Source organism: Hetaerina americana, unplaced genomic scaffold (assembly GCF_022747635.1).
Source record: "Hetaerina americana unplaced genomic scaffold, ioHetAmer1.1.p SCAF_8, whole genome shotgun sequence".
NCBI lineage: Eukaryota > Metazoa > Arthropoda > Insecta > Odonata > Calopterygidae > Hetaerina > Hetaerina americana.
In genome coordinates, this window is record NW_027287427.1 from 58,413,626 (window position 1) to 58,441,230 (window position 27,605).

The 27,605-nt window shown below is 37.4% G+C and overlaps 1 protein-coding gene across 2 annotated transcripts in view; it reads right to left on the reverse strand.

Moving 5' to 3' along the window:
• Nucleotides 1-27,605, reverse strand: part of LOC139697883 (protein turtle homolog A-like) — a 602,691-nt gene that overhangs the window by 229,675 nt on the left and 345,411 nt on the right. For both annotated transcript variants that reach the window (XM_071596747.1, XM_071596746.1), the window contains exon 2: nt 23,275-23,407. In XM_071596747.1, the coding sequence (XP_071452848.1) occupies nt 23,275-23,407 (133 nt within the window). The remainder of the gene's footprint in view (nt 1-23,274; nt 23,408-27,605) is intronic.

Below are 27,605 nucleotides of genomic sequence, written 5' to 3' on the forward strand. Positions count from 1 at the left end.
TAAGAATGCCCTCGTAAACTATTAATTTATTTACAGAGCATAGAAAATGCAATAGTGATATGAAATAACTATTTACTAGAACATGGATTGTAATATCCACAACAACTTATGAGACCGAGAAGAGCGTGCGTGAATTTGAAAAAATGTATGGTAAATAACAAAAATAAAAGCACGAAACTAGAATCAGGGAAGGAAAAGGGATCCGGATTTAACACGGGTAAAAATCAGGGAAATGTTGACGGGGTCGACTCTTGAACCAAGGGTCCTTCATTAGCCTTTTACTCGATCCTTCAATCCCATTTATATATCTCTAAAACATTTTAATTCGCGCCTACCCTCCGCCATTAGTTCTCGTAAAAGAATTTTCTCTCCTCGAGAGGGAAAGAAACGGGGTGGAAAGAACTCGGATAAAACGCGTGAGTTGGGAGAAGGGCAGCGGAGACTGTGTGAGGCGGTGAGGGATTTCGTGAATCGAGGAAGGGTATGGAAGGTGACGGCGGCGGCGGCGGTTGATGAAGGGGAAGCGGCCGAGGTGGTGCCGGGGAGACGTGCCCGGGGATAAGCTTAAGGCACTAAAGTGTTGACCCGACTAACCAATAGGATGCTCTCTGTTACTCCTCAATGAGGGGGTGGGGGAGGGAGAGAGGCCCCCGGGAGCCAAAAACCCCGTCCGCGAACCCCTTTTAGCCCTACCCCACTTTCCAACAGGAGGCCGCCCCTACCTCCCCTCATCCTCCACGCCTTTCCTAAAGAACCCCACGTCCCTCATCTCCTCCCATTCTATCACCCTCCCCACCCACCAGCCCGCTTCTCCTCAGACGAAGCCCTAAGACTGGAAACTCCGGTTCATTTCCCACGACCCCAGCCTGTGCTTGCGATCTTCCCGAATCCCTCCGTAATATCTTCTGTATACAGACCCTGGGACGAAGTGAACTTTCGGTGGGCGGGGGGGGGCGGGGGGAAGTTGAAAAGACTGGATTGTGGGTTGGGTTGTTCGTGGAGTGGCGGACGGGGGGAGGGAGGTGGTGGGGGAGAACGGTAATGACTAGGGAGAAGAGGGCGGGTGCCGCGGGGGGTAACGGGGAGACTCGCGAGTGCGGGCAATGGAGCGGAGCGACAGAAAAAATATGAATGGAAAATAAGGTGGTGCCCCCAGCGTAGGATTCGATGGTGAAAATGAGTGGGTAGAGATGCAATGGGTGAAAAAAAAATCATGATGAAGGTGGAATAAAGTGAAAATATTTACCCTTGTATTATCAAAATATTCGCTTGAAGTTGGTATTCACTGGGAAAAAAACTCAAACAAAAGCAGGAAGAAACGTTACAGAATTGGAGTAAATGGTTCTACGGAGCCCCGCCGTTGAAGGTCCGGTGAAGTGGCATAAGGAGTTCTGGGAAGAGGAGGCGCAGAAAGGAATCTAGATGAAACGTTTTTGTGGGAAAAAGACGGTCTGGCTGAATTCATTCTGAGATGATGCAGAGAGTTGCAGGCGCAAGACCTCGAAAGATGGCAGTTCAATGCTGCTAGAGGATGTCTGAGGACTTAATGTGAAAAAATAAGGGAGGATAATGGAAGTGGATAAGATGATGAAGGGCCTGCGGAAAGGGAATATGGTGGAGGTTTATAGCAAAGCAATGGAGGGATTAAATTATGTTTGGAGAGGAATGTTAACTGCACATGAGATTTTCACGTTTAATCTGCTAACCTTGAGAAAGGGACACAACGAATTGCTTAGTGGTTTGGTTGAAAGGTATTTTAACGCCACTGGCCATTAGTAAAGAATGAGACACAAAATTCCTCAGAGGCAAATGTAATGGGACCAATATTCTTTCGTAAGACAGAACGGCGAAGGCCATGGTGCAAATATTCGCAGACAATAAAAGTGAGAATTGTGAACTGTAATTATGTACGTGAAGTGTTAGAGAATTTAGGATAAATACTTTCTTCCGATCATAATCTTTGGGTTGAAAATAAATGACTGACCAATCGTTCACACATTACAGATTTGAGAAGGGTACATTACTTTAAAACCGCCTCAAGTGCCTCAAAAATAGTGGATCCAATGGTGTTGCTTCTTGCAAAATATTTCTTTCCCTAAAAATGTCAAAATAAATATTAATTTTCAATTAAGTACAAGTGTCCTACACCACTTTGGAATGCATGTCGTCCCCAATTTATTATCTACTGAACGATGGGTTGTTAACTCTACCTTACAATGGTTAGTTTCAAATTTAAGATAATTTTCAGCTAGTTTAATAGAGAAAATTATGAAAATATATTTGATCGAACACAAAAATATCCCATTCCCCTTAGAAGTACTCTAGATGCTTTACTGTACGCATACAATGGTACTCCATTCTTCAGGTTTCACTTATAATTTGAGTAGATACCTGAATAGCATTAATCAGCTCGTAAATTTTCACAGCTAATATTCCACCAAGCTAAATCGTGAGAGATCCGACGTTGTGGTAATGCTGCCCTCGGCAATGAAGTGTTCAATTTACTCACTGGCTCCCTTAACAAACCCTCAAAGGATTTTTTTTTAGCATTCGAGTAAATAATTAATGATTCCAGACTTTATGAGCAAAGAAATGGATGACCAATAACTAACAATGATAAAGTTGCCTTTAAGCCTGAAGGCGAGGAGAGTATAGAGAAAAGAATATAAAGAAGAAGCGGGTAATTTGAAGGATGAGAAAATAAGAGAGTAATTATCTTGCCGGTAGGCATCATGGTGCTGAGCTTTTAGTGTACCTTCTCCCATCCCACTTCCGCTTCACTTGCAATGCTTCACCGCCGTAATTTCCATATGGATACCCCATAGGCACACCACGAATGCTCGTAGAAGGTTGGACGAAGACTAGAGAGATTCCCAGTGATGTTATAGTGCTTCCTAATCGTCAGTTAATCGGAGCGGATTAAATCATATAGCCCTGCAAGATACGAAATCACTCCATCAAAATCGTCTCTCAATGAAAGCGATATTATGAGAAGACGCATATGTGCAAAGGAAATGCTTTATGGAAATTTCTTCAGTGCCTATTTAAATTTATAATACGTTCTCCAAACATAACTGATAAATTGTTGGTATCATTATCGAATCCTCAAACAACCAATTGAGTTTCAAGTAATTAGGTACGGAGATAAATCATAGGGTTATCAACCAAAAACTACTATTTGGCGAGCAATAGCACATGAAAATGTCTTTTTTATCATGTGATAACGCCACTTAATCCAGTTCTTACTCCTTAATTTTTTTCATTTTTGGCTTTCTAATTTTCTTAAGTCAAATTCAACAAGTCATTAGGCTCTCTTGCATTATTTCTCTACATTCTTTTCTCCGGCAAACAGTTGGTAGGTAAAATCACCCACAAGGACCGTACCAGCAGAACTAATGCAACAGTAGATGATTACGATGAACTTTAACATGATTAAATCGCAATATATTCGTCAATGGAGTACAATCAAAAAAAGTTATTGCAAACGTTATTTTCATTTATATATTTATGGCATCATATAACTATCAACGCCATACTAATCGTAAAATAAGCCTGGCATACTATTTTCATGCAGGTGATCCCAAAAAAATCTTTTTTTTTCAAAAATATCCCGATCCTAGGAAAAAAAGGATTCAATGGCTGTCAGTAGCACCTTTTTCAATGGAAATCCATATAAATAAGTTATTCTTGTAATAATAAACTGCTGATACCCATTTGACTTCGAAAAACGGTAGTAATTTTAAATGAATATAGGCAATTTCATGACTTAAATTTGGTGATTTTAGATTTTGGAATATATTTTATTTGCTAGGTTCCTTCATAGATTGAGCTCAATTCTGTTCTTGGAATCCCGATCGTTAATAATCAAACAATACTCTTGGCTCCTTTTATTGACTTTCTTCATTCAAAACAACCTCTATTTGGCATCACATGCGTGAAAACGGCGACCATGCCATATAAATATGCTCTGCCTTATAAAGCTGTGAATTGTGAGCAAAAGCTCACTTTGAAAAGGAGGCTTTAAAATTGGTACGAAAAATTGAGAGAACTTGAGAGAATATAAGGCACTATAGCATGTTCTATAAATAAAGCCCGTCGGTTACATTTGATGAATAACTTTACATTTCATGCCATTCAATACAGATTGTGAATAGAAATAACTTAATTGTCAGTTGGACATTGCTGATATGAAACTACATTTCGCTGGGTATTTGTATTTATTCTTTTTTCCGTTACATATTCTTCTGCAAAATATATATCACTCATAGTTGTGACACTATCGCCTTCAGGGAATCCGTGATTGAGCTATTACTACCGCCTTAATCTATTCACTATGGATGCTACAATTTTACAATACGCACTACAAAACACTGCGTCATTTTTGAGGTCTTATTTCTCAAAACACTGCCATTTGAATTTTCAAAGGAAAGGATTTCATCTACCGTTTAGATATCTTTATTCCCTTTACCCAAGAGCTGAAATATGTCTAAAACGGTATTCTGCCCAGGAACAACGTGGAACTATTTCAGAAGTTAACCTGAAATATTCTTCACGAAATTCTTTGACATTATGCACTCATTGAGACTTTATCAATTTTAAATCGAAATTTGAAAATGTATGAGAACAGTGCAAAATAAAAAAGTTACCTTAGCTAATCATAACTATCCATAGAGGCTTGATCGAAAACGATCAACAAAAAACTAGGTTATGGCAGCAGAAAATAATTTTGTATCATTAATTCGAGCAAACTACGCCAAAGTTTTATCGTAAGGAATAAGATATGTGGAATTAATGCCTGGGATCTTTGGTGTGTTCCATTTAAGCATCATTAGTTGGTGTATTACGTATTGGGAATCAATATCAAGTTATGATTTCATGAGCATATTTTCTTCTTTTACGCGTTAATAGAGAGGTTTGAGAGTCTGATATAAGGTGGAACTTTGGAAATAAAAACAAAACCCTTAAATGATCACTAACGCAAGGGAAAAGGACATTTTTAAAAAGGTTCTTGGCAGGAATAAACATCAGTGAGTTATACAAGCAAGAATGTTGCGTTGCAGCTCTATCATTGACCGCCACGTTTGCGTAAATACATTTTAAAGTTTCCACGAAACATAGCTCTATGTCAACCTTAACCTCTAAAAGGTAGACGTGGGCTAACATGCACAGAAACAATGCGCAGGCATGAAGCCTATTCAAACACAGGCAAGATATTACGGCGGGCACACTATGCTATGGCGCAATTCCGAGTGGTCGGTGTGCGCGGCGAAGGGGAAGGGCAGATGGCAGGGTTCGGAAATCAGCTCAGGATGGAAGGAAATTACGAGGAAGTGAGACAGGGGAGAGTGGGAAGATAAATTGTTTGCCCTTGGAGCCCTGAAATTTATGCAAAATTGAATAATCATTTCCTATAACGAATTGATAGATTCCGCTGAGGGATTTTATATTGTAGCAGTTGAAATAATTTTAATATGGAAAAAAACCTTTGTTACGGTAAAATAATAAATGAATTATTTTCCTCGTTGATATAGCTGTAAAAATTAAAATTTAACCAAAACAAAATCCAAGCGGAGAGACCGTCATTTTCCTTCAAATGTCAGTTATGATAGCCTCGTGGCTCATTAATTTGTGGTTATATAAAATGGTAGCTCTTAAATATTCCCAATGAATTGCACGGAACTCAATTAGTAAAAATGAAATTTGCAAAATATAGCATGAACATTATTTATTCTGGGGAGTATTTATTTGAATATTTCTTCGGAAAACATGAGCAGTCAGGACACTAGTTTCATGGGTTCAATTATTCTAAGTTTAAGGAGATAAAAATAGTATCTTTTGGAACATTTACAAGTATTTTGAGAAATAATCAGGTTGCGTGTATCTATCGTCCGCTAACTGAAAAATTACAGATTAAATTAAAATTAAAATCACTCGTGATCCAATTGAATCACGATGAGAGTCATTATTAACTCCGTCTATTTAGTACCTCATAGTACTTCCAGTGAAATCAAATCACTAGCACAACTCTCTCTGCTTTTGGCTTAAAATGAAAGGCAATTTTTTATCCTAACTTCTCTCAAATTTATTCCGTTTGGTGCCCGAACTCATTTAAAATCTCGCAGATGTATTGAATTTATTTATTTAATGACAACCCACTCGTCAAAACAGAGTCATTTATACATTTTGTATTATTTATTTATTCATTACTGATATTAGACATAAAATTAAGACAAAATATCGAAGACCGATTACTTCAAAAATGTGAAATGTTTGTTGTTGGGATGAAATCGTTCCTCCTTAAACCTTTGGTCGTTTTGTTGAAAAGCCCCGAGTCTCGACTTATTATTTCGGCCAGTTTCTTGTCTTTTCTAAAGTAAATAGGTTTTATCATAATTAAGTGTTAATTCGATCGTTCATCAAAACTTTACGGGCAGCAGACTATCAAATGGCCTGAACTGACGGTACGTATGAAAAGTTAAGAAATTAAATTTCCTTTTGAAATATTTTCATATTTCCATCTTCATTAGTCGAAAAAACTTTGATTTCCAAATATCCTACTTTGAAGGACAAAGCTACAGAAAATGGATCTGAATAAATAGCTCTTCGTTTATTGGAAGTAGACACCAGTTCATCAAATTAAATAACCTCGTGAAGACACAATTTTGTTGTTCGTCTACGTATGTCTTAATACCTCAGTCCTATATTTATTTCATTACATGCAAGTGATTCCTATTTTTAAAATACTACTAAAATCTCCGTGCGAAACAAAAATCTCTCTCTCAGTAGAAAAATTATAACGTTAGAATAATTCCAACCCATGACACCTTCAGAACATAAATTTGGAGAGCCACAAATTTCTTTGGCATACATTCATTAAATTTTGGTCATATAAGCGGCTAATATCAATTTCAAATCGTTATCCCGTCAAGCGGACTTTAATAGGTGGTATCGGAGCCGTTAATGGATATAATTCTGCGCGGGACAAACCCTGTATATTCATGAGGCCAATTGCCTTTCTTTTCAATTTCGTCCCGAGTAACTCACTCCTCTGCGGTAAACCTTTCTTTATCCTCATATGTTTCACTCGGATCGACCCCGGCCAAGCACATCAGCCATTCCCCCCTCTACTTCCTCTCCCCCCACGCCATTATTCCCCCTTATCGGCTTCCCACACTGCTGGCCCCCCCAAACCGACCAAACGCCCCACCCGCTCCCCTGCCACCTCACCCCCCCCACACACATTTACCCCAACCCCGAGGCCTTCCCGCCGACCGCTACCATCCCCGGCCGCGAGCCTCCCCCCCCTCGCCGTGCAGTGAAAAGATAGAGAGAGATGTGGGGAGGGAGTGGAAGGAAGAGGAGTGAGTTGGAGAGAAAGCAAAGGAGGGAGGCAAGGGAAAATGGTCTTTTTGGGGGGAAGGAGAACACAGGAGGGTGAAGATCCATGTGGGGTGTGGGTTGGGGATTCTGGAGGGGGAAAAGGAAGGGGGTCGAAGGAGGGGGGGTTAGGCAGGAATGGGAAGCGTGGGCCTGAATGTTGATAACGGACGACGACCCGTACGTGGTGGCAAAGGGGAATAAGATGAAGAACGAAAGGAGAAACCGGCGCGCCCGCTTTAAGTCAAAGACGGCATCGCCCTTTTTGATGCAAAGGTCTGAATGTCAATGAGAATCTAGGGCTTACATTTTTTAACAAGTAGAAAAGAATCATGCAAGTGTTTCGCGGGATGCAAAAGGGGTTAGGGAAAAAATTCTAACCGGAAATATTCCGCGGGAAACGATGCCTAAATATTTTAGACAACAGGTACCTTTGTCGAAAAACAAGTTTCAATTTAGCGTGGGTCGATAGAATTGATAGTGCAATCCAAGATCTGAGTGAAATAACTTCTTGGATGTATGCTCGTTTTTCTGGGACAACTCTAATCGGTCGATATGCAAACTAATACGAATTCCTTTCAGTGACACCTGAAGGGCATATTATAATCTAAAATTATGGATAACAAAAATGAATTTGGCTTCAGAGGATCTAACGGAAATGGAATCACAGATAGGTATCATTAAGTTCAAGCGTGATCGCATATTTAAAAGCTTGACTCCGAATATGGGGCAGAAAGCTGTCGACAAAACCCAGATCAAATAATCAAACTCAAGGGAAATTTCAAATGTGCAATTATAGATTAAGGTGTCCTGCGCCTTAAAGAGAAAAATTGTATTTCAAATGCAAAAAGCGTCATTGGTTTAGCAGTAAAACGCATGTACACTCATGCATCTATGAGTTTTGGTTAAATATTTCACTTCGCACTCGAAGTCTCCTTTTTCTCAAAAACCCCATCCGGAATTCGGTGGTGATTTGAAACGACAAGAGCTTCAATCGATGAAGGGAAGTCGGGATCAAGATTGTTCCGAATTCAGAGCGTCGGGAAATACGACAACGACGAGAGGGAGGGAATGCATTCCTGTAGATAGCGCTGCATATAACAACACCTGCACAAATGGTCTTGAGACATTTGAATCGCGGTGGTGGAATTGAGCTTGACGTTGAAGTAAATGGGGAAGGAAATGACAATGTTGTCGAGAGTGGATGACGAGAAGGAATTGCGGAAAGAGCCATGACGGAGTCGGGAGAGGAAGAAAGTTGGAAAGAAGGTAGTCGACCATGAAAAAGGTTGGGGCAGAGGAAGGAAGTGAAAGAGAAATTGGAATAAGATATACGTAGAAGGAGATGGGGCGACTGAGCGGCGGAAAATGGAAGGAAAGACAAATAGAATGTGAAAAGTCTGCGACTACATTTAAAACCACAATTTTCCATCTTAAAGCCGATCGAGAGATACTCAAACTTGGAATTTGGAAATAAAATGATGAATCAAAACCATAAAAATTCAAATTTACAGTTTAGTCGCAGGTTTACAGTTAATTCCCAGGAGTTATCTTAGCCATCTAATGCTAACATAATACAGTTAATTTTAGCGTGAAATATACAAGAGTTCTTAATTTTTTTGTTCAAAACGTTTCCATGATAAATAATTAGTAAATTGTTATAAATGTGTGACTAGTGCATATATCGTCCAATATAATGCAAGAATGGCTCGTTATTTTCATTAAATGACGGAGAAATCGGTATTACGCTCAATGCACTGAAACACCCCTCACGCTCTGAAATCAGCACGCAAACATTATGGTTCAAGTCAAATTCCAACATTAACGTCAATTTGATTGATAAACAATCCCCAAGGAAAAATACATGTTTATAATGTTTCATTTTCCCAAGGTCGATTAATAAAACAGCTTAAGACAAAAATAATGATATGAAAAATTTTATGCCTGTAATAAAAAGCAATGACGATGCCGGTACTCGGTGAGAAATGATGGCGTTAAAGCTACGACAATATCGCGTCATGACCAACACTGTTCAAGGTCAACATTATTCGACCGGTGATGACGCTGCAAGAAACGCTGGGGGTGAGGTGGGAAATGGTTTTTCCTAGCAAACGGAGTTAATTGAAAGATAACATATGGTGGAAAGAGGGCAAGAAATGGGATAGTGTGTGGTAAGAGAGACCTAGAAATGACCCTTACCCGTTCAGCGTTTTAATTACTGTTGAACGAAAACTATCATGAGCGAGGAAGTTATAGGAACAATAAGTACCAGTAACAAAAGCAACAGTAAAACCAAAAATTGTAGGAAAGTGAGAAAATGTCACAAAGTAAATTTAGCTGTGAAATGCAAAAAAAAAAACGTAATAAAAGTTTTTCTGGAATAGAAAGCCAGGAAACCGAAAATTAATAAAAATAAATTCCCTTCATTTTAAGATTTAAATATATCACTGAATCGAAGGAAATGCTGTTTAGGTGACAAATATGTCAACACATGAGCATTACAAAGTTCTCATAGATGAAGAAGAAACTTTAATGCCTTCTTTTCCGAGGTAACTTAAGTACATTACCTCTCAATTATATACGTCAGTATTAAAAAAAATAGCAATTTAAGATAATTGTTACGCCCTTTCCAGAACTTTATATTAAAATTCACCAATTAATGTAATGGGTCTATTCTGCATGTAACTTATCTCCTAAAAGGCAAAAGATTAACGTCAATCTCCAAAGTAATAAAGGTTTCGGCGGTAAAACACTATAGAGCTAATTGATTCTTATTTAATGAATATGCATTTCTAATGATTGCTGATTAGGGTATCCAAGAATTCTCAGAATCAATATTTTCCACAAACAAATTCCTTACATTAAGAAAGATGCATTTTAAACATATACAACGTTCACTTGTTACATTATCGCATTTCTTTAAATAATTAATTTTCGACTAGACACTTCTCTCGGTTCTAATTAAATGAGTGCCTTTATGTGAATACCAAGTAAATATGTATCAGCATAAATGAAAAAAACAAATGGACTTGTAAAATTGAGTCCTATGAAAGACATGGATTTTACATGTTCCCCGACTGTGTGATAATAGTTCAATAATATTCATATGAATGAATACGACTCTCATTTCATTTTTGCTATGTAGTAAAAATGCTACATGTAGACCGTTTAAATAAGATTGGAATCAGTTCCTTCGGTGAGCCACGGAATAACCGCAGAGGAATGTTCTAATGCTGATCAAAGTAACAGTGCCGTGCGTTTCAGATTACGCAACATCACCGTAAAAGCATTCAGCGAACTCCCATGACCCACAATCTACTGGGTGGTCAAAGAGTTAAAAAAATTTCCTCTTGACCATTTTAAGATCAGAAAGAGAAGTCTCCCAGCTCTTATGAGATCAGAGCATTTCCTTTCTCCCGCACCCGCAGCGGCGAACGAGAACAACTCACTGTTGCAGGGAAAAAGTGCCCCCCTCCCCACGTTTTTCACCCGGGCCCGTGAAACCGCTCAAAAATTTGGGAACTTCTCTTTTTTTTCCTCCCTTCCCGTTCCCTCTTCCTTCCTCACAACCCCTCAAAAACCTCTTTCACCTACCCCACAACCCTACCCGCAAGGCCCCCCTCGGGAAGGAAAGGGAAAAGCGTAGTTTTTAGGATTGAGGCGAGAGAGAGAGGGAGAGAAGTGGGGAGGGAGGGGACACAGCGCGGGGCGTAAGGGTATGAGGGGGAGGTGTTGGAGAAGGTTAGGGGACGGGGAAATGGAGGCTGATGCGCTCGGTGAAAAGGGAAAGTGAAAGTGATGGCTGGCGGGAAGAGCGGCTTCGTAAAAATGGGATGGATTTTGGTGGGAGTGGGAGAGAGGAAGAGGAGGGGAGAGGGTCCTCGGCCTCAGGGAAGAGTACGCGTGAGTGGGTGGACCCACCCACGAGAAACGGGACCGGAGGCGACGCGCAGGCGCCAAAGAATGATCCCCGACACTTTCGATAATGCGAATGGGAAAAAAAATGCCGGCGCGGAAGCCCGGCGAGGTGGAAGCTGAGGTAGGAAAAGGAAGCGGAGAGGAGGAGGAGTTTGTGTATACGTATATACGCGAGTCCCTTTTTAAACCTTTTCATGATAGGTTGGGCTGCGCCGTGAGTAGGGCCTTGCGGAAAGGTTGGGGTCCAATCCTTCCCCCCCCACCCACCCACCCGGCGGGTCTCCCCATTCTTGAAAACCACTCCCTCGAAGTTACCCTCCTCCCAGTCCCCCTCCCTACGCCCTCTCCCGCTTCTCTCACCGCCTTCGCAATTTCCCGTAAAAGACAAGAGAGGACCGACGTTCCCTAACACTTTGAAGCGAGTGTTTCCCTTATGTAGGCGAAACGGATTGTTCTCATCTATTCAGGATGCATTAATAATGTTTTGGGCAAATCTCAACTGTTATTTATAAGAAATAAACTAAAATGTGTACCGTCCTGGGGTTGTGAAATCTGAAGAGGGACCGATTTATAGTAAAATATGTTGTAGATAAGGAGCCCTATGGTTCGCTCAATGTATATAAGTCTCATTGCTTGCCTTGTATTTTCATTATCGTTATTCGTACCATGGAATATTCACGGTTTAGTCATTTCAATGCTATCGAACATGGAAGAAATAAACGAATCACTACTTGGTGAGATAAATTCAGACTCATAAAATGGCTTGAAAATTCTAGCCGGCAGTTCATCTAATTGCCGTTATAAGCGAAAGATGGAAGGTTGGGATATTACAATAATTTATTATAGATTGGTACTTAAATAGAATAATTATATGCTACCATTTCCATAGAGTTTCTAGTTTCAAGAAGGCTTTGCTATTGTTGAATGGGACTTGGTTCTCGACACTATTTTTGAGTAGCGAACATAAATTGTATTAAGTAAAACTTTCAAACAGAATTCAAACTAATAGCTTAAATAATATTGAAGTCAAATTTTCTTTACTTTCCGCTACAAATAATATACCGCTCCTATTTCTACCTGATTTTTTCATTACCATGATTTTCTCAGTCTGAGCTCTTGCTAATAAAAAAACCACTTGTAATATGGCGTGCAAATTTTAACAAAATATAGAATTCAAGTATTCATTCCGAAAGGTAAACTTAAAGGAATTAAAGAGCATTTGCAGTATTTTGTATGCCAATAATTCAACTATCTTTTTCCAAACGGTAAGTATACAATCCGAAGGCCAGCCAGCATAATGATTAAAATGCGTTACTTAATTTTTATACGCTATTATTTAGTCCCTTGAGTCTCTGAATGATATTATTTCCTATTCATCGGCCATTGCAGAGTTTCTGTGCCGTTTGCAATGTCAAAAATTTACAGACCGCCTACAACTCTTAATGAAACTTAATGGTGCTCCTTCAGTCAACGCCCATATTTGTGTAATGGATCTGTTTAGTCATTGCATCCAGAAGTTTCCTTGTAGGTCACTCAGATCAATCAATGAGAGTCGCAAAACTTTAAATGTTTATCAGAATAGAAAATTCTTGTTTGCCATTACATTTAAATATGCATATTAGACGCAGGATAGGGTCACGTATCATGTCTACCTTTCGACATAAAATGTGATTTGTTATTTTTGCTAGAAATAGGTTTCGTACATACAAGGTTAATTAAATGATTCACTTCTCCGCGGAATACCTGATAATGACCATCCAAAATAATGTTATTGATTGGAAAGACCCTTTGATAGGCGAAGTGTTTAGAACCAGACTGGCCTGGTTCTAAACACTTCGACGCGTGAAATACGTGTGGAACCGCCAGTTTATTTTGTCTATGGTAATCCAGAAGGATCTGGAATGACTGGAAAAATCACACATTGCTGAAGTTTAGGATAAACAGTTACGTCGAACGGCTTTAAAGCCGGTCCTTAACCGCAGGATCAGAAACTGAAGACTACCACACATCTCTCTCATACGTATACTACCTTGATCGAAAAGTTCCCGGAATAACCACCGTGTGGCGCTCCCATCGTTCCGATTTGAGTTCTGTTTTTTTTGTTAAATTGGTACATCTGTTGTTGATATTCCCTTTAAATCTTAGTGTCATAACTTGACATTTGCAGAAGTTACGGTCGGTTTTCGGTATGTCCATCAGTGCTTCCTGCGATTTTTCTATTACTTCCTCTCGGCTGCTAAAACGCGTTCCCCGTAATGGTTTTTTAACTCGATTGAACAGAAAGAAGTCACAGGGAGCCAAATCAGGTGAATTCGGTGGCTGATGGATGGTATTTGTTGCATTTTTCGTCAAAAAATTACGAATAATGATAGCACTGTGCGACGGTGCGTTATCATGGTGCAAAATCCACGAGTTTTCTGCCCACATTTCTGGTCTCTTTCGGCGAATTGCTTCACGCAAACGTCTCATAACGCCCAAATAATACTCTTTGTTTACTGTCTGGCCTTCTGGCAAAAATTCATGATGCACTACACCGTTGTAATCCATGAAAACCGTCAGCATTGCCTTCTTTTTTGACTGAAAACGACGTGGTTTTTTTGGTCTCGGCTCATTTGGTGAACGCCATTCACTTGCCTGATGTCTGGATTGCGTGTCGTACTCATAAACCCACGTCTCGTCTCCAGTAATGATCCTTTTGATGAATGTGGGATCGGATTCAGCCTCGCAAATCATGTCTTTTGCGACGTCAACACGGTCTCTTTTTTGCATGAAATTGAGGTCTTTTGCTGCTACACGACGGAAACCCAAATCATTAACCACAATGTCTTGGGCGGATCCATAGGCAATGTTCAAGTCCTCCGCTATTTCTCTGATGGTTAATTTGCGGTTATTGACCAACATTTCTTTTACTTTATCAATTTTTTCACCGACTTTCGATGTCGATGGTCTGCCACTGCGTTCATCATCTTCGATTGACTCACGACCACTTCTGAACCGCTCGTGCCACTGGTAAACGACCGTTTTTTTTAGAGAATCGTTGCCGAAACACTTTTCCAACATTTCCAACGTCCGTGCGCCACTAAATCCGTTTTTTACGCAAAATTTAATACAAGTTCGTTGTTGCAAATTTAAATCCATTTCTGAAATTGTAAAAAATCGCCAACACACACAGAGATAGATGTACTCTTGGCTACGTAACTTTTGCAAATGTCAAGTTATGACACTAAGATTTATAGGGAATATCAACAACAGATGTACCAATTTAACAAAAAAAACAGAACTCAAATCGGAATGGGAGCGCCACACGGTGGTTATTCCGGGAACGTTTTGATCAAGGTAGTATATGGAAAACAAAAAGTAGTTTTAATACAAGAATTATGTACTCTCCCTAAATATTTGCGAACAAAAAAGCATAAAGCAAGTGACAATGGGATATATTTGGTAAATCACATTACAAAAAAATTGTAATTATTATAATTTTCATTTACACTAATTAACACGTGCAACTTGACATTAACACCGGGAATAAGGAATATTTTGCATGTGCAGTGGTAATTAATAAAATATGAGGGTAGAAAGCATTATACAAATGGGGCTTCCTTCCATTTTTTATACTGATTGCGGGGTTGTTAACAAACAAGGTACATCACAGAAGCAAAACTCCTCAAACGTCTTTTTCACCAGTAGTTATTTATCGCATATAAAATGAATCATAAACCACAATAGTTGTTAGAATAGTAAATACCAATGAGCACGAAAGTTAAAGTGAACTACACAAAACTTTATTATGTACAGTGTTAACCATTTGCACGAATCCCAGGGGAAAGGGAAATTATTCCAAGAAAGTAGCTTTGAATAAATCTTAAGGCTAACAGACTGTACAGGGTACGCAAGAAGAGAGGTTTACTTCTGCATTTCCCTCATTATTTGAGGAAAATTTAGATAGAGTCAGAACTAAACTAACTCCAGAGGACTTATGAGCCTCTCTTTGCAAGACTCTTATGCCTTCTTGAATATTGCATAATCTTACTTCACGTTCAAGTCACGTGAACGGAAACCGGAATAGCACTTACGAGTGCATTTTCTTCAATTACATTTAGCTGGAGCGAGTGCGGAGTACCAAAGAAGTGGTTAGAAATAATTAAAACTGCGTTAACTTAAACAAATAGGGAAGTTTGAAGCTTTGACCGCAATTGCTTTTAAGTAAGGAAACATTTGTACTTTCTACTTATTCCTCATATCATATTCACGACAAACACACAGAAGTTGTCAATTTCAAAACAAAATTCAAAGGAAAAATATTTACTAAATAGCCCAAGCAAACGAAAACTTTTAATATAAAGAAACTTCCTTTATTTGTGAGATTAAAATACAGTAAATAAACAATGAATAATTATTTAAAATGTATTAAAATATCTCAGGGAGATTGTAAATCAAAAAAGGCTAACTCTGGTAGTTTTATTTTCAAAGTTTTGAAAATAAGTTTTGAGAAAATTTCATTTTTTCCAAAAGAAAACAATAATTGCAAATTAATTTTCAAGTATAAAATCAATGCGAACCAGCGCGGCTGTGTCTTAGTAAATTATTGCTGCCTAAAATATTTAATCAAAGCAAGTCAACTCTAAACGTATTAATCAAAAGGTTTCCTCTGTCACAATATCTAGCAACATCGATGCTACTAACTGCCAGTTACAAGTAAGTGTGCAGAAAAAGGGAAATCCAAACTGCCCTGCACACCAACCGCACATTCATACTCATTTTTGCTCATGTAAATGCTTCTTAAGTAATATTTTATTTGGAGTTAGAAACGTCTCATAGATTGGTTAAAAAATCACAGAACCAGCTACTGAGACTACAAAATGAATTTAGATATTAAATCAATCACATAAACACCACTGTTTTAATCGCATTTTTAAAATCCTCCAAGCTGTCTCATATTTTCCCCTCGTATTCATAATCCAACCACCCTTCAACCATCTTTTCTTGGAACCCTTAAAAATGCCACAATTAAACTTCCACTCCCTGCTACTTCTTAGCCTTTTTCCATCGGAAATCAATCCCACACCTGCCAACAAATTGATATGTAGTTTTAAAAGCGACTGTTAACAAGGATATATTCTTGTTTTAGGAAAAAAATCAAATAATAATGCAAATCCCTTTGTCTGTTTTATTTCACAAGACGGTAAAAGAAATATACTCCACCGCAGGCAACTGGGTGAATGGTATTTTGTAAAACAGTTATGGTTAAAAGAAACATTCCTTCATTCGCTGATTATTATCTCAGAAATTTTTATATTACGCCTTGTCCTGTACTTTATTTATCCATTTGTATATACGGTAGAGCTTATTTCCTCCAAAAATGGTCCATAAATTCCAAAAATAATAATAAAAAGTTCCATAAATTGCTTATAAATCGTTTAAATTCTTAATTATGATGACATTAAATATATCTAAGAGAGCATCTCGTACCTATATCACGCCGTACTATATCTTTTTAAGGTAGGTTTTAGAGTGAACATGTTGTAAACTACTGGCTTTAAATATGTAAGGTGCCAGTCCTACATCCAATATTGAATATTTAAGGACAACTCTATACCAAATACTTCAATCAACGATGGAATTTATGGAATTTATCGGAGTGGAAAATTTGATAACGGGGAAGACTACGGTAGTGGAGCACTGCCCTTGGTGAAGGTCTTGACACTTTTTCTTCCTTTCTCACTTCCTGGAATTTTTCATAAATATGCAACACTGGTTATAGGATTGACACCTCACACATTTATGGTGGGTGTATTAAATAACAGAATCGTTATATAAAATCATAACATACGTGTAGTGTCAGCGTAAATCCAATTACTAAAGTTGTGATACCTTTCATTTTCGTGTGAATATTTAAAGAAGTCTTTAGACCGTTCTGGAACTTAGGTTTATATTTCTTGGTTTCCAAATTTTATAAACATGTGCTATTTTAATCAGCCTGGCCCTTCCTGCTTCATCACCTTTCATTTTCAGCGAGGACGGATTTGAATGCGCAGAGAAGCCATTCATCCTCCTGATTACCAACCGTAATCATAACCCTTGTCACATGACTGATTTCCTATCGAGTTTTGAATTACGTATCCCCTCAAACTTAGCACGTTTGTGGTGCTTACGAAAGCCTCCACGGGCATTATTAATGCACACTATGTGTTAACGTAACCCTGAAATATTATATATGTACAATGTTCATTCCTCACACTCATTCCTCTAATTTTGACACCTGAACGCACGATTATGACTAGAAATGGCCAATTTTGAAATGTATTCATTCTTCATATGCTCATATAACTGCAGGGTGATACGGTGTAGATAAATTTTGGGAATTGACAAACTCTAATTGTTATTGAAAGATTCTTCATTAATTCTTTATTACTGATCAATGGCTGGTTTCTCGAGTTTCATTTTGAGGTAGGGGATTTTGCGGTTTTAAAGGATGTAGAAAGATAAAGCGGTGGTCAATCAAGGGTTCTCTCAGTAATTCTCTCTCATCCTCAGAGGAGTATTGGTTTGACCTTACATAAAAGGAATTTGCGGGTCTAAGGATACAAATAAGTGGACGGAGGTTTAAAGCTTTGATTAGAATGGGATATGAGTTTCATATATGTTCGACATGCCGGGCGCAAAAAACAAGTATAAAGAAATTACATTTCTCAGCAAAAGGATCATTGATTGGAACAGTTTACCCGTAAATTTACTTAAGCCCTTTCCAAACAATGTAAATATATTTTAACAAGTTAAAAAAAGTATATACAATTATTGCAATAATATGAAATTTTATGTATTGATGTAATGCATGTAAAATATAAATATTCATCGATATATAAATGCACACTGAATGTGTTACTACCTGGCAAAATGCCAACTTATAACACTTTCTTATAATAAATGAATAAATATAGAAATCATTTAACGGTCTACATTTATCCACCGCATAGTGTTTACAGTTAAATTGTAAAAGCATTAAGAGATTTTAACAAAACAAAGGTCTTCCTTTATTAAGAGGATGAAGATTGGAGAAATAATAATTCAATGAAAGTGTTTATAATTTAATATATATGGAATGTTAACATATTCAAGCAGATACATATCGTGAAAGGCTAAAGGAAACAAGCGTAAAATTCTTATGGCAGAAACAGGGTAATGAAGAACGATTTGAAAGAAACTATAGCCTTATATAGAAAAAAGGTGTAAAAGGCCAAAGAATATACGTAATTCATAAAAATAACGTTGATACTCTCAGTCTACGGACAAATTTTACTTTAACGGCAGGGAACATTTTTTAGATTGGAACTTCTACAGAGATATAAGGAATACTTAACGGAATTTTGAAGTCTATCAGAAGGTAATTAAGCACAACTCGTTCTCATAAACTGTTTAGTGTGCCGAAGAAAGTGTTTGGAAAAGTATTATTTGGTAAATAAAATAGTAAGGAGGAAGCATTAAATATGGAGTGCTCTGAGAAGTGCAGTATGATTTTACGCCCGGAGAGTTTGTACGGATCGTCTGTTTGTATTTCAGCAAGCACTTGAGAAGTGCTTTGACTTACAAAAGCAAGTATTTTGAGCATTTGTTGATTTGGGAAAGGCTTACGATACTGTAAACAAACGAGATTTGTGGGGTGTGCTGAGAGCATATGAAGGGAATGAGCAATTATTGAGCGATACCAAAGCAATGTATGAAATACTAATTCAAGTCTAAGAGTGAATCAAACATTTAGCCACTGGTTTTTGAAAAGGTAAGCATTCGGTGAAATCATAATGCGATTTTAACTCTGTTTCTCAAGGTTTACTATATACTAGCGTATGAGAAAAAGTTGCAGAATTTTTTAATAATTTCAGAACTACATTTAATTCCTACAATTAATTTCTACATTAATTACAGAACAACAGTCGAGGTATTGATAGCTGAAGACTTAAGTGAAGATAAATCTGCGGGCAGTGTGTCTAGGACTTAAGGTACAGAGAAAATGGTATTCATAATACATGTTTTTGAAAAGAAAGTAGACACATTTCATAATAAAAATGGGAAAAATGATTGCATGGAGAATTGACTTAAAACGGCAAAATGATTTAACACATATGTATCCAGTGTTGAATGCTTGTCAAAAGTGGAAGAATTGATTAAGAAATTAAAAAGCGTGCTAATGCTAGCAAAATGATTGCGAAGGTCATGAAGTATTAAAAAATAAGCAGTCACCCAAGGAACAAAAAATGATAGTTTATGAACGAGTTTTCCCTAAACAGTTTTTTACGTGAAACTAGCGTATTATAGAATAAGCTTAATGCCAGATAAACGTAGTTGGTATGAGTTACTATTTTATTTCCAAATAAATAGGGTGAGGAACAAGTACATTAAGAAAGAATACTCATTTAATTAAACTCTAGATGGGTAAGTACGAAAGAAATACACTACAAGACTATCAACAAACGTGAATATAAGTGTACTTGTATTCTAGTTTGTTTAGGGAGTGAATGAGTGTCTTATCACGAAATTTACATTTGAGAGAAAAGTTAAAAGTAGAAAAACTCTCCCGAGAAGGACTAGCGTATATGTTGTCGAAGACGAGGGATCTAGTCTAGGGACGAGGAATATACGAAGTCTCAGTAGGAGAAGAGAATGCATGTTATGGCGAATGAATGTGAACGTGGCGTAGGTATGAGAGGACAGAGAAGGATGAAAGAAATTACCTTGAAGGTTAGTTAGTTGAAGGTTAGCTATAGTGACCTGAAATAAAGTTTGAATGAGCTTTTAGACTTTACCTACACCAAAAGCTAACGGTAGGAAAAGTATGTATGCATACAAAAATACAAAGACACATGTGTAGCACACGAGCTAAAAATAACATCGCAGCTTCGTCACTCAAAAGTTGCATTTTCACCCGAGGCCAAACATGCCAATCTTCATGACTTGCCCTTCAAGCTTGCCTCACCGTTCGAATAAGCGAAATCTGCGACCTCCCCATCGACACATCCATTATAGAATCCATCATTTGGAGTCCACTCATATCCCAATACTGAAATCCTGAAACAATGGGCCAATCTTCTCTGTTCTGCGATTCCCAATTCACCTCTTGCTCAGTTTCTTCAGCCCAGTCTTGAAACTCTTTCTCTCTCACAAATTTTTCCCTGTCAATCGATTTCCCCAACAAACCAGCAACCCACCGAGCCCGGTCACCTTTCAACTCCAATACGGCACGTCGCATTTAACGCAATAGTGATCATTCACAATAAGTCAGTGTCTATTGTCTTAACTTCTATCTCATCGTTTTCAATCCCTTCTTATCCTACACTCCCTTGGTTCTAGCATGTTATGATGAATGAATGTGAACGTGGGGTCTGACCGAATGTGGTCAGTAACTAGCGTGGCGATGATATATACAACTTAGAATCACAAAATAAAGAAAATAGAACAGAAACATATGCATAGAAAACACGCAAAGGGAAAGCCACATTTAAGATTGTTTGAGCTTTTGGCCTTCTCTTAGACCTTCTTCTGGTCAGACGCGTGAGTCTGACCTGGAGATACATAGGTACATAGGCCTGAGAGATACATATGTAACTTATATGAAGTTATCAACCTGAATGTCGGTTTGATAGGTGAGGGTTAAGTTCAATAATGAGATCGAGACTCGGCGCATCAGTTACTGATTCGCTCACAAACAGAAACTCCGAAATCGATGACGTTGCTTCGGAGATTATTGCATTCCGGAGAGAAGACCTTATCAAAGTTGTAGAAAATTATATGTACTTTGATAAGCACTGATACAACTGAGAAAACACAGGGACACCTAGTAGATAATTTTCCCCCATCGCAAAAATTGATAGCAGGTAGATTTGAATGTTTCGCATCATATTTATAATGACAATGAAGCCATCAGGGAATCTAAAAAAATACATGAACAAGAACAGAAATTCGTATAAGCAGAATATCCATAAGTAAGTTAATTTGGATTTATTTTTCGACACTAATTCCTAGTATTTCGAAATGGGAGAAGAAAATGGAAAATGGTTATCCAATATTTATTGAATTGGCAAATCTGACAAAAACCTTCTAAAAGAGAAGATTTTTTCAATTGGATATTTATAATGAAAACTGGAATAAAATGCTCCTTGTGATAAAAAAGAGGATATATGAATAATGCCCTCGTTGACTGAGGGCTGCTGATGAAAAGATGCCATCAGAAGTTAAAAATCAAACAATGGTTTCTTTCCTACGAAAGAAAATTTAAAAATAAATGGACACCATTAATTTTGTAACAAAAACTAAGAAGAATTTGAAAAGGACTTTTATTACAGTATTTGGAAGATATTTGGGAAGCGGAATCAGGAGCGATGGAAGAAGTAAGAGGGAAGTGCGTAAATCATTTGAAAAGTCCTGAAGAAAAGATATTCTTCATCAAGAAACATATCTCTTAACAGACAGCGGGCATTACATGAAAGGAAGCTGTTCATTAAAACATATCTGGAGCGTGCTTATCTATGGTAATGAGGCTTATACAGCAACATCAGTGGGAAATCTCGAGCATGGAACTTTGGCACCACGGCAGAATATGAAGACTATATTAGCATATCGAATAACAGGTAAAGACCATCTACGAGAAGACTGCCCGATGAAAACTCTAAAAGGAAGAAGGGATCATTTACTCTTACGCATTCAGATACAATATGGGTGATAAATATAGTCTTGAAGGGAATAATAGACGGAGGAGTTTAGGAGAAAGATCCCGGTTGATATGCGTGGAAGAAATATTGAGAGAAGCTAAAGAAGAAGAAATATTTAGATATGAAGAGTTTACCCGATAGAAGAATTGGGTGGAAAGCGGAATCAAATAAATCTTATGATTGATGGTCATTGACGATTAACGGCTTAATCATATATTACCCCATTTTTATATTTTATACCTAGTCTAGAGGAAAATGCTATATTTGGGCAGCATTTAAAATTTTATCAGATTTTGTTTTTCAACTTTTTACCTGTTAAACTCCCAAGTTTACTTCATTCAACGTAGTTTACAAGTAATAGGCTATATATCTCCGCAGTGCATATTCCAGAACATTAAACAAAGATCTTTCTTCCCTAATCCCTCATTCGTTGTACATCGATCTTCTTCCTTATACATGTGTGCCCCTTTACACTGCCGGTTCCTTTCGTATTCTCCAATTACTTACTCCGACTTGTTACTCCTAAAATGGTGTTTCAAAGTATTTCCTGTGGTAACATCTGTTTCATATTATCTTTGCGGAAAAATCTATCGTAGGGAATTCGTTTTCTCTTCATTCAACTATTCCCTCCAGTCTCTTGGGCACCATTAATAAAATTTTGCGCTCTTTCTTTCAGAAGTCTATTATCCATATCTTCATGTTAAGCCCAACTCGTATGAACAATGCCTTGGCTGATGCTATACCCAGCTGCAACGCTACTTTACCTTTATTATCCCATAACAAAGGAACGGGGAACAATTTTTGCTAGCGGAAAAGGAAAAAAATGGCAATATCCATTGCCAATGTTATTTTTGGAAAAAGCATTCATTCCATTGAGTTAACTGGAATTCAAGCTTTTAGTACAAGGAAGAACCATAACACTCAGGGTATAATCCGTTATAGTTTATTTACGCCATCAAAACTTATTAAATTCACTAAGGTAAAAAAGCTTTTGGGCTCAATATATTCAGGCCAAATTGCATTATCTTTGAAACTAGGCGGGAAGTGTGCACTTGATTTTTTTTAACACGACCATTTCAATTCGTCATTTAAGATAATACCCACTTTATTTAGGATTAGGATTATCCCATATTGGTATCCAGGTCTATGAAGAATTTAATGATGTTCTACGTTTTGCTAGATATATGATATCAAAAATCTAAATTCATTTTAAATGCGTCTAAGGGTAGATAAAAACGGTTAATAAAATATGAGAAAATATGTCCGTGTGTTCCCTTACCTGTACATGGGTTTACCGGCAGCTTCCCTGAACCACAGCACCATGTACACGCGGTCATCTTTCTCGGCCGGTTCAATGTCACAGGGCAAAGCGACACTCCGTCCCACGACTGCTTCCACCGCGATAGAGCTTACTGTGGAGAGAAAAACATTACATATTTAAAACTTCAAGCATATCTAGTCAATTTTCCTCAATCATCGTAACAAAATATAACATAGTTTAGAATTAATTCAATTTTAATACCAAGATATGTGATCAAACATTCTAGATTCAGTTAGCCATGTAAAACTTATAATAACATGAACAACAGTTTGAGCTTCCTGCTTTACTTCGCTAGTTATGAACAATAAAAATTGTTTAAGAAAAATGGACTTCCTTCAAAATGTCAAATGTTTCCATGGTTCTATGGTAAAACGTGTGCCTCTGAGGAATAACCCCTTAGCTTTTCTGATGATATTCAAATTCCGTTATCAACATAGTAATTGATGCACAAGGGCCATGCGATAAAACTGATAGCTAGACATCAATACTAAAAAACGGTTTTAAAAAACATAATGATTTAAAAGTGTCAGGTTTCTTTACCTTGCCACTCTTCTCAGTTAAGTTCTCCATATCTGCACCTCATGATAATGAAATATTGAAATTAATTTAAAGTAGAAAAAGTCAAATGAAATTATAGTGAATTATTTTTTCAATTGTAATTATTTTTTCAACAGTTTTCTGCGGAATAAAATTATTTTTCGAATAATTACCATCAACTTAAAATTGTGTAAATAGTTCTAAATATGGTTTTTATCCAAATTAATAATAGTAACTAATATAGTTTGGCCTTGAGTTCGGCCTTCATTTTATCATTAGAAACTAAGCAATGTAGACAAGTATTAATTAGTTAGGATTGCTATCAAAATAGATCCTGACATACATTTCATTTTCGGTTAAACTACATGCACGTAAAAACAAAAAATAAAATATTTAAAACCGCAAGTGAACTTTAAAATGCTCTCACAGGGAGGATACTTGTTACCGAGAGTGATAATTGAAGAAATGCGTAACCTTTTGGTGGTGAAATCACTTTGTAAAATAATAATATGGAAGAAATATAAAATAAATAAATTAAAATACCTGCCTCGAATTTAGCATGTGCAATTCTCACACAAAAAAGTTAATGAGTACCAATTATTGATGATTTAAAATCTTATATAAGCTTAATTTACAACAGAAAAGTAATAGTTCTGTCCCAAAAGTAGTAGGACTTATTATTTCCCGGATAGACGGACGGGCGACGGTTTCTCTGGCTGGGTTCGATCGAGGGGAGTCTAAAGAAAAGCTGGAGGCCGGTTGCAGTTGGAGTAGTAGTAGTAGTTTTGAGGGGAGGCAACCGACATCTGAGGTTATTTGCGCCATAGGGGATGGACAGGAATGGATGAAGGGTGGAGAAAACCCGGCGTCGCCATTAGCCTACTCTTTACGAAAGGCGCTAAGGGGTCCGCAGCTTAACGTCCCATCCAACACTCAAAGTGCCCTCCACAAAGCACCTCAAGTAGGGATCGAGATACCTCTGAAAAATACTCAACACTGCCGGGATTTGAACCCGGGCCCTCTGGGTGGGAAGCCAGTACGTTAACTCCCACACCATCTCGATCCCCGGGTGCAAATGGATCCCAGCCTTTGCGGAGTGCGGATTGTTCGGTTGCGAAACCTCTATAACGTGACCTTTTTACACTTTGTCATGAACCGTTTATGGAAACACGCCATCACATTTTGTGTGAACCTAACCAAACCGGAAAGAGACTAGTGACATGCTCAAGGCTGCATATTGTGGTTACGTTATCGGTAGAACGGATTTTTTTGAGTAGCACAAGTTTTTTTTTTTGGTTAGATGGGTTGTTGAGCACGCCAAATGTTAAGGACACTCTTCGACTTCCAAAAGTGACGAACATCTTGCAAGAGTGAAGACTTTGTTGGACAGGGATCGCAGATTAAGAGATCGCATGGTTTCTAAAGAACACGGTATCCCTAAAACTGATGTACGCCGACTTTTGAGCAAAAACATGGGCATGAGAAAGGTGTGTGCGAAGTTGGTGCCGCGATTGCTTTCGGAACAACGGAAGGATATTTTTGCGCATGGATCTCCCCAGAGTTTCTCGACAAAGTTCGGGCACCGCCTTGTAAGAAGCTTAAGAGGCGTTGAAAACCCGCTGTCAGCGGTGCGTGGACGCACAAGGGTGCCAGGGAAGACTTTTGAGTAAATGCATCAATTCTGGCGATAATTTTTTTAATTGACTCAGTCGTACTAGTTTTGGGAGAGACCTTGTATCATTGCGGAAATAAAATCAGATTATTATTTTTCTTAATAAAAAACTTAAAATATATTTATGTGTCAATGTTCATGTTGTAATACCTAATGTAAAACGTGAGGGAGAAAGGTTAGGTTTTGGACACTCCCCTCAAACATATTGGTAGGATGCGACTCACACTTACTTATTTATTTAAAATAGTTTCATTTAACCCCATCTCCATTCTATGTGAATACAAAAGTAATTTTGTCAATTCAAAAATAGCTTCATAAAATTCACTTTTAATTTAGATGAAGCTAAACTTCATTCGGAGTGTGGGGAATAATTACGCGATTTAAGGTACCTGTATCTTTGCCATTTCTAACGTCATATATGAGTTCCAATATTTTGCCAACTGCTTACCAGCTTACAATTAGTAAAATAATAGAAAATTACCAGTTGTTATTTCTAAATCATATTTCTATGGTAAAGCAGCACTAATGGAAACTCCAGGATTAAATTATGGCGTTCTTTTCCTCACTGAATAATATGAATTTTTCCACGTAAACGATTTTTTAATGATTTACTACGCGTCGGCACTGGATTTTTTGAAAGTTGAAAAATTATTTCCCAACAATTTTCAAGTAATTTATTCCCTCATCTTTATCCGATAATATAAACCTATGCTTGGAAAATATTATTAAACTACTGGAGGTGAGTTGAATATGAAATTTCCTAAGAAATAATTAATGATATCATAATTTTGAATTTGAAAGAGAAAGCACCAAATGATTCCCGATGCAAGATGTTGACCTTGAATTGGAAAGCACTGCTGGTCACCAAGGACGGAAATGCTAGGGGATAAAAATAATAATAAATTAGGTGGGCTATGTTGAAATAAAACCTGAACCTTACTGCCCACAATTTATCAACTCTCTCTTCACAAAAATAGTTGCCGATTATAATTCATTAGTAGCTGCGACAACAATAGAGATTTTCCATTATTTGAAGATGCATATGACTGATGTTAACGGAAGCTCATATGAATTTCATCGTAAATTATTACGATGATACATAATAAATTACATTTGTATGAATGAATTACATTAATTAATGCACTCTGTCGATAAAGAGTTCAGCAATGCCACTAATTAGATATTAATCTGAATGTTCATTACTAAATTAAAACTCAAACAAGAAAGAAGATTAAAGTAATGTGTTTGCTATTTTTACAGGTACGAAAATTCATATTCGTGGTACGATTAGCATCAGATGTGCGGCCATAATCTAGTATCGCCTTTAAACAGCAGTTAAAGCGTATTTGATTTCATCGTAATCTATTTAAGGTTGTTCAATGTGAAAATGAACAAAAATATCTCGCAATAGGATCAAAAAAAGTTACAAAATACTAAAATGTCAGCTGTGAGACATTCATAGTAGCGCCTTAAATAAAGCATTAGGAGAGGCGCGAAGACAGCTCAGCAGCTAATCTTTGATTGTCCAAGACCAACTTTAATAGCATTCGAGGGACACTAATGGTTCAACCTTTATTGTTTTGTCTAACAGAAAATATCATAATCATTTTGAAGGCGATTGATTTATATTCGCGAAATTCAATAATGACTCCACTCTTGAAGCATGCCAACTAAATGTTTTTGAGGCCCATTCCACGGTCCAAAATAATATTCATATCATATTTCCTGGCCAGATATTTAGATGAAACCACCACATTGAAAATAAAATTGAAAAATTAAACTGTCATATCATTGGCAAAATACAAGTCGGCGACCATATAAAATTGTTTCTTTTCCGTAAATTTAGATGAGCTCATTTACAGCTCTGTTTAAATGTGATTCTCCTATATTTTGTTTCCTGAAATATAAATAGGCATAATTTAAGAGGAATATCTGTAATCAGTGGGTAACCCTAAGTTTTAACCGATTTCTTAGCTGAAAGGATATTATTAAATGGTCGTACAGAATCAATGACGCAAGAATGTGAGAATAAAAGATGTCCTGAATTAATAGCTTAAATTCAGAATTTCTTTCTTCTTCA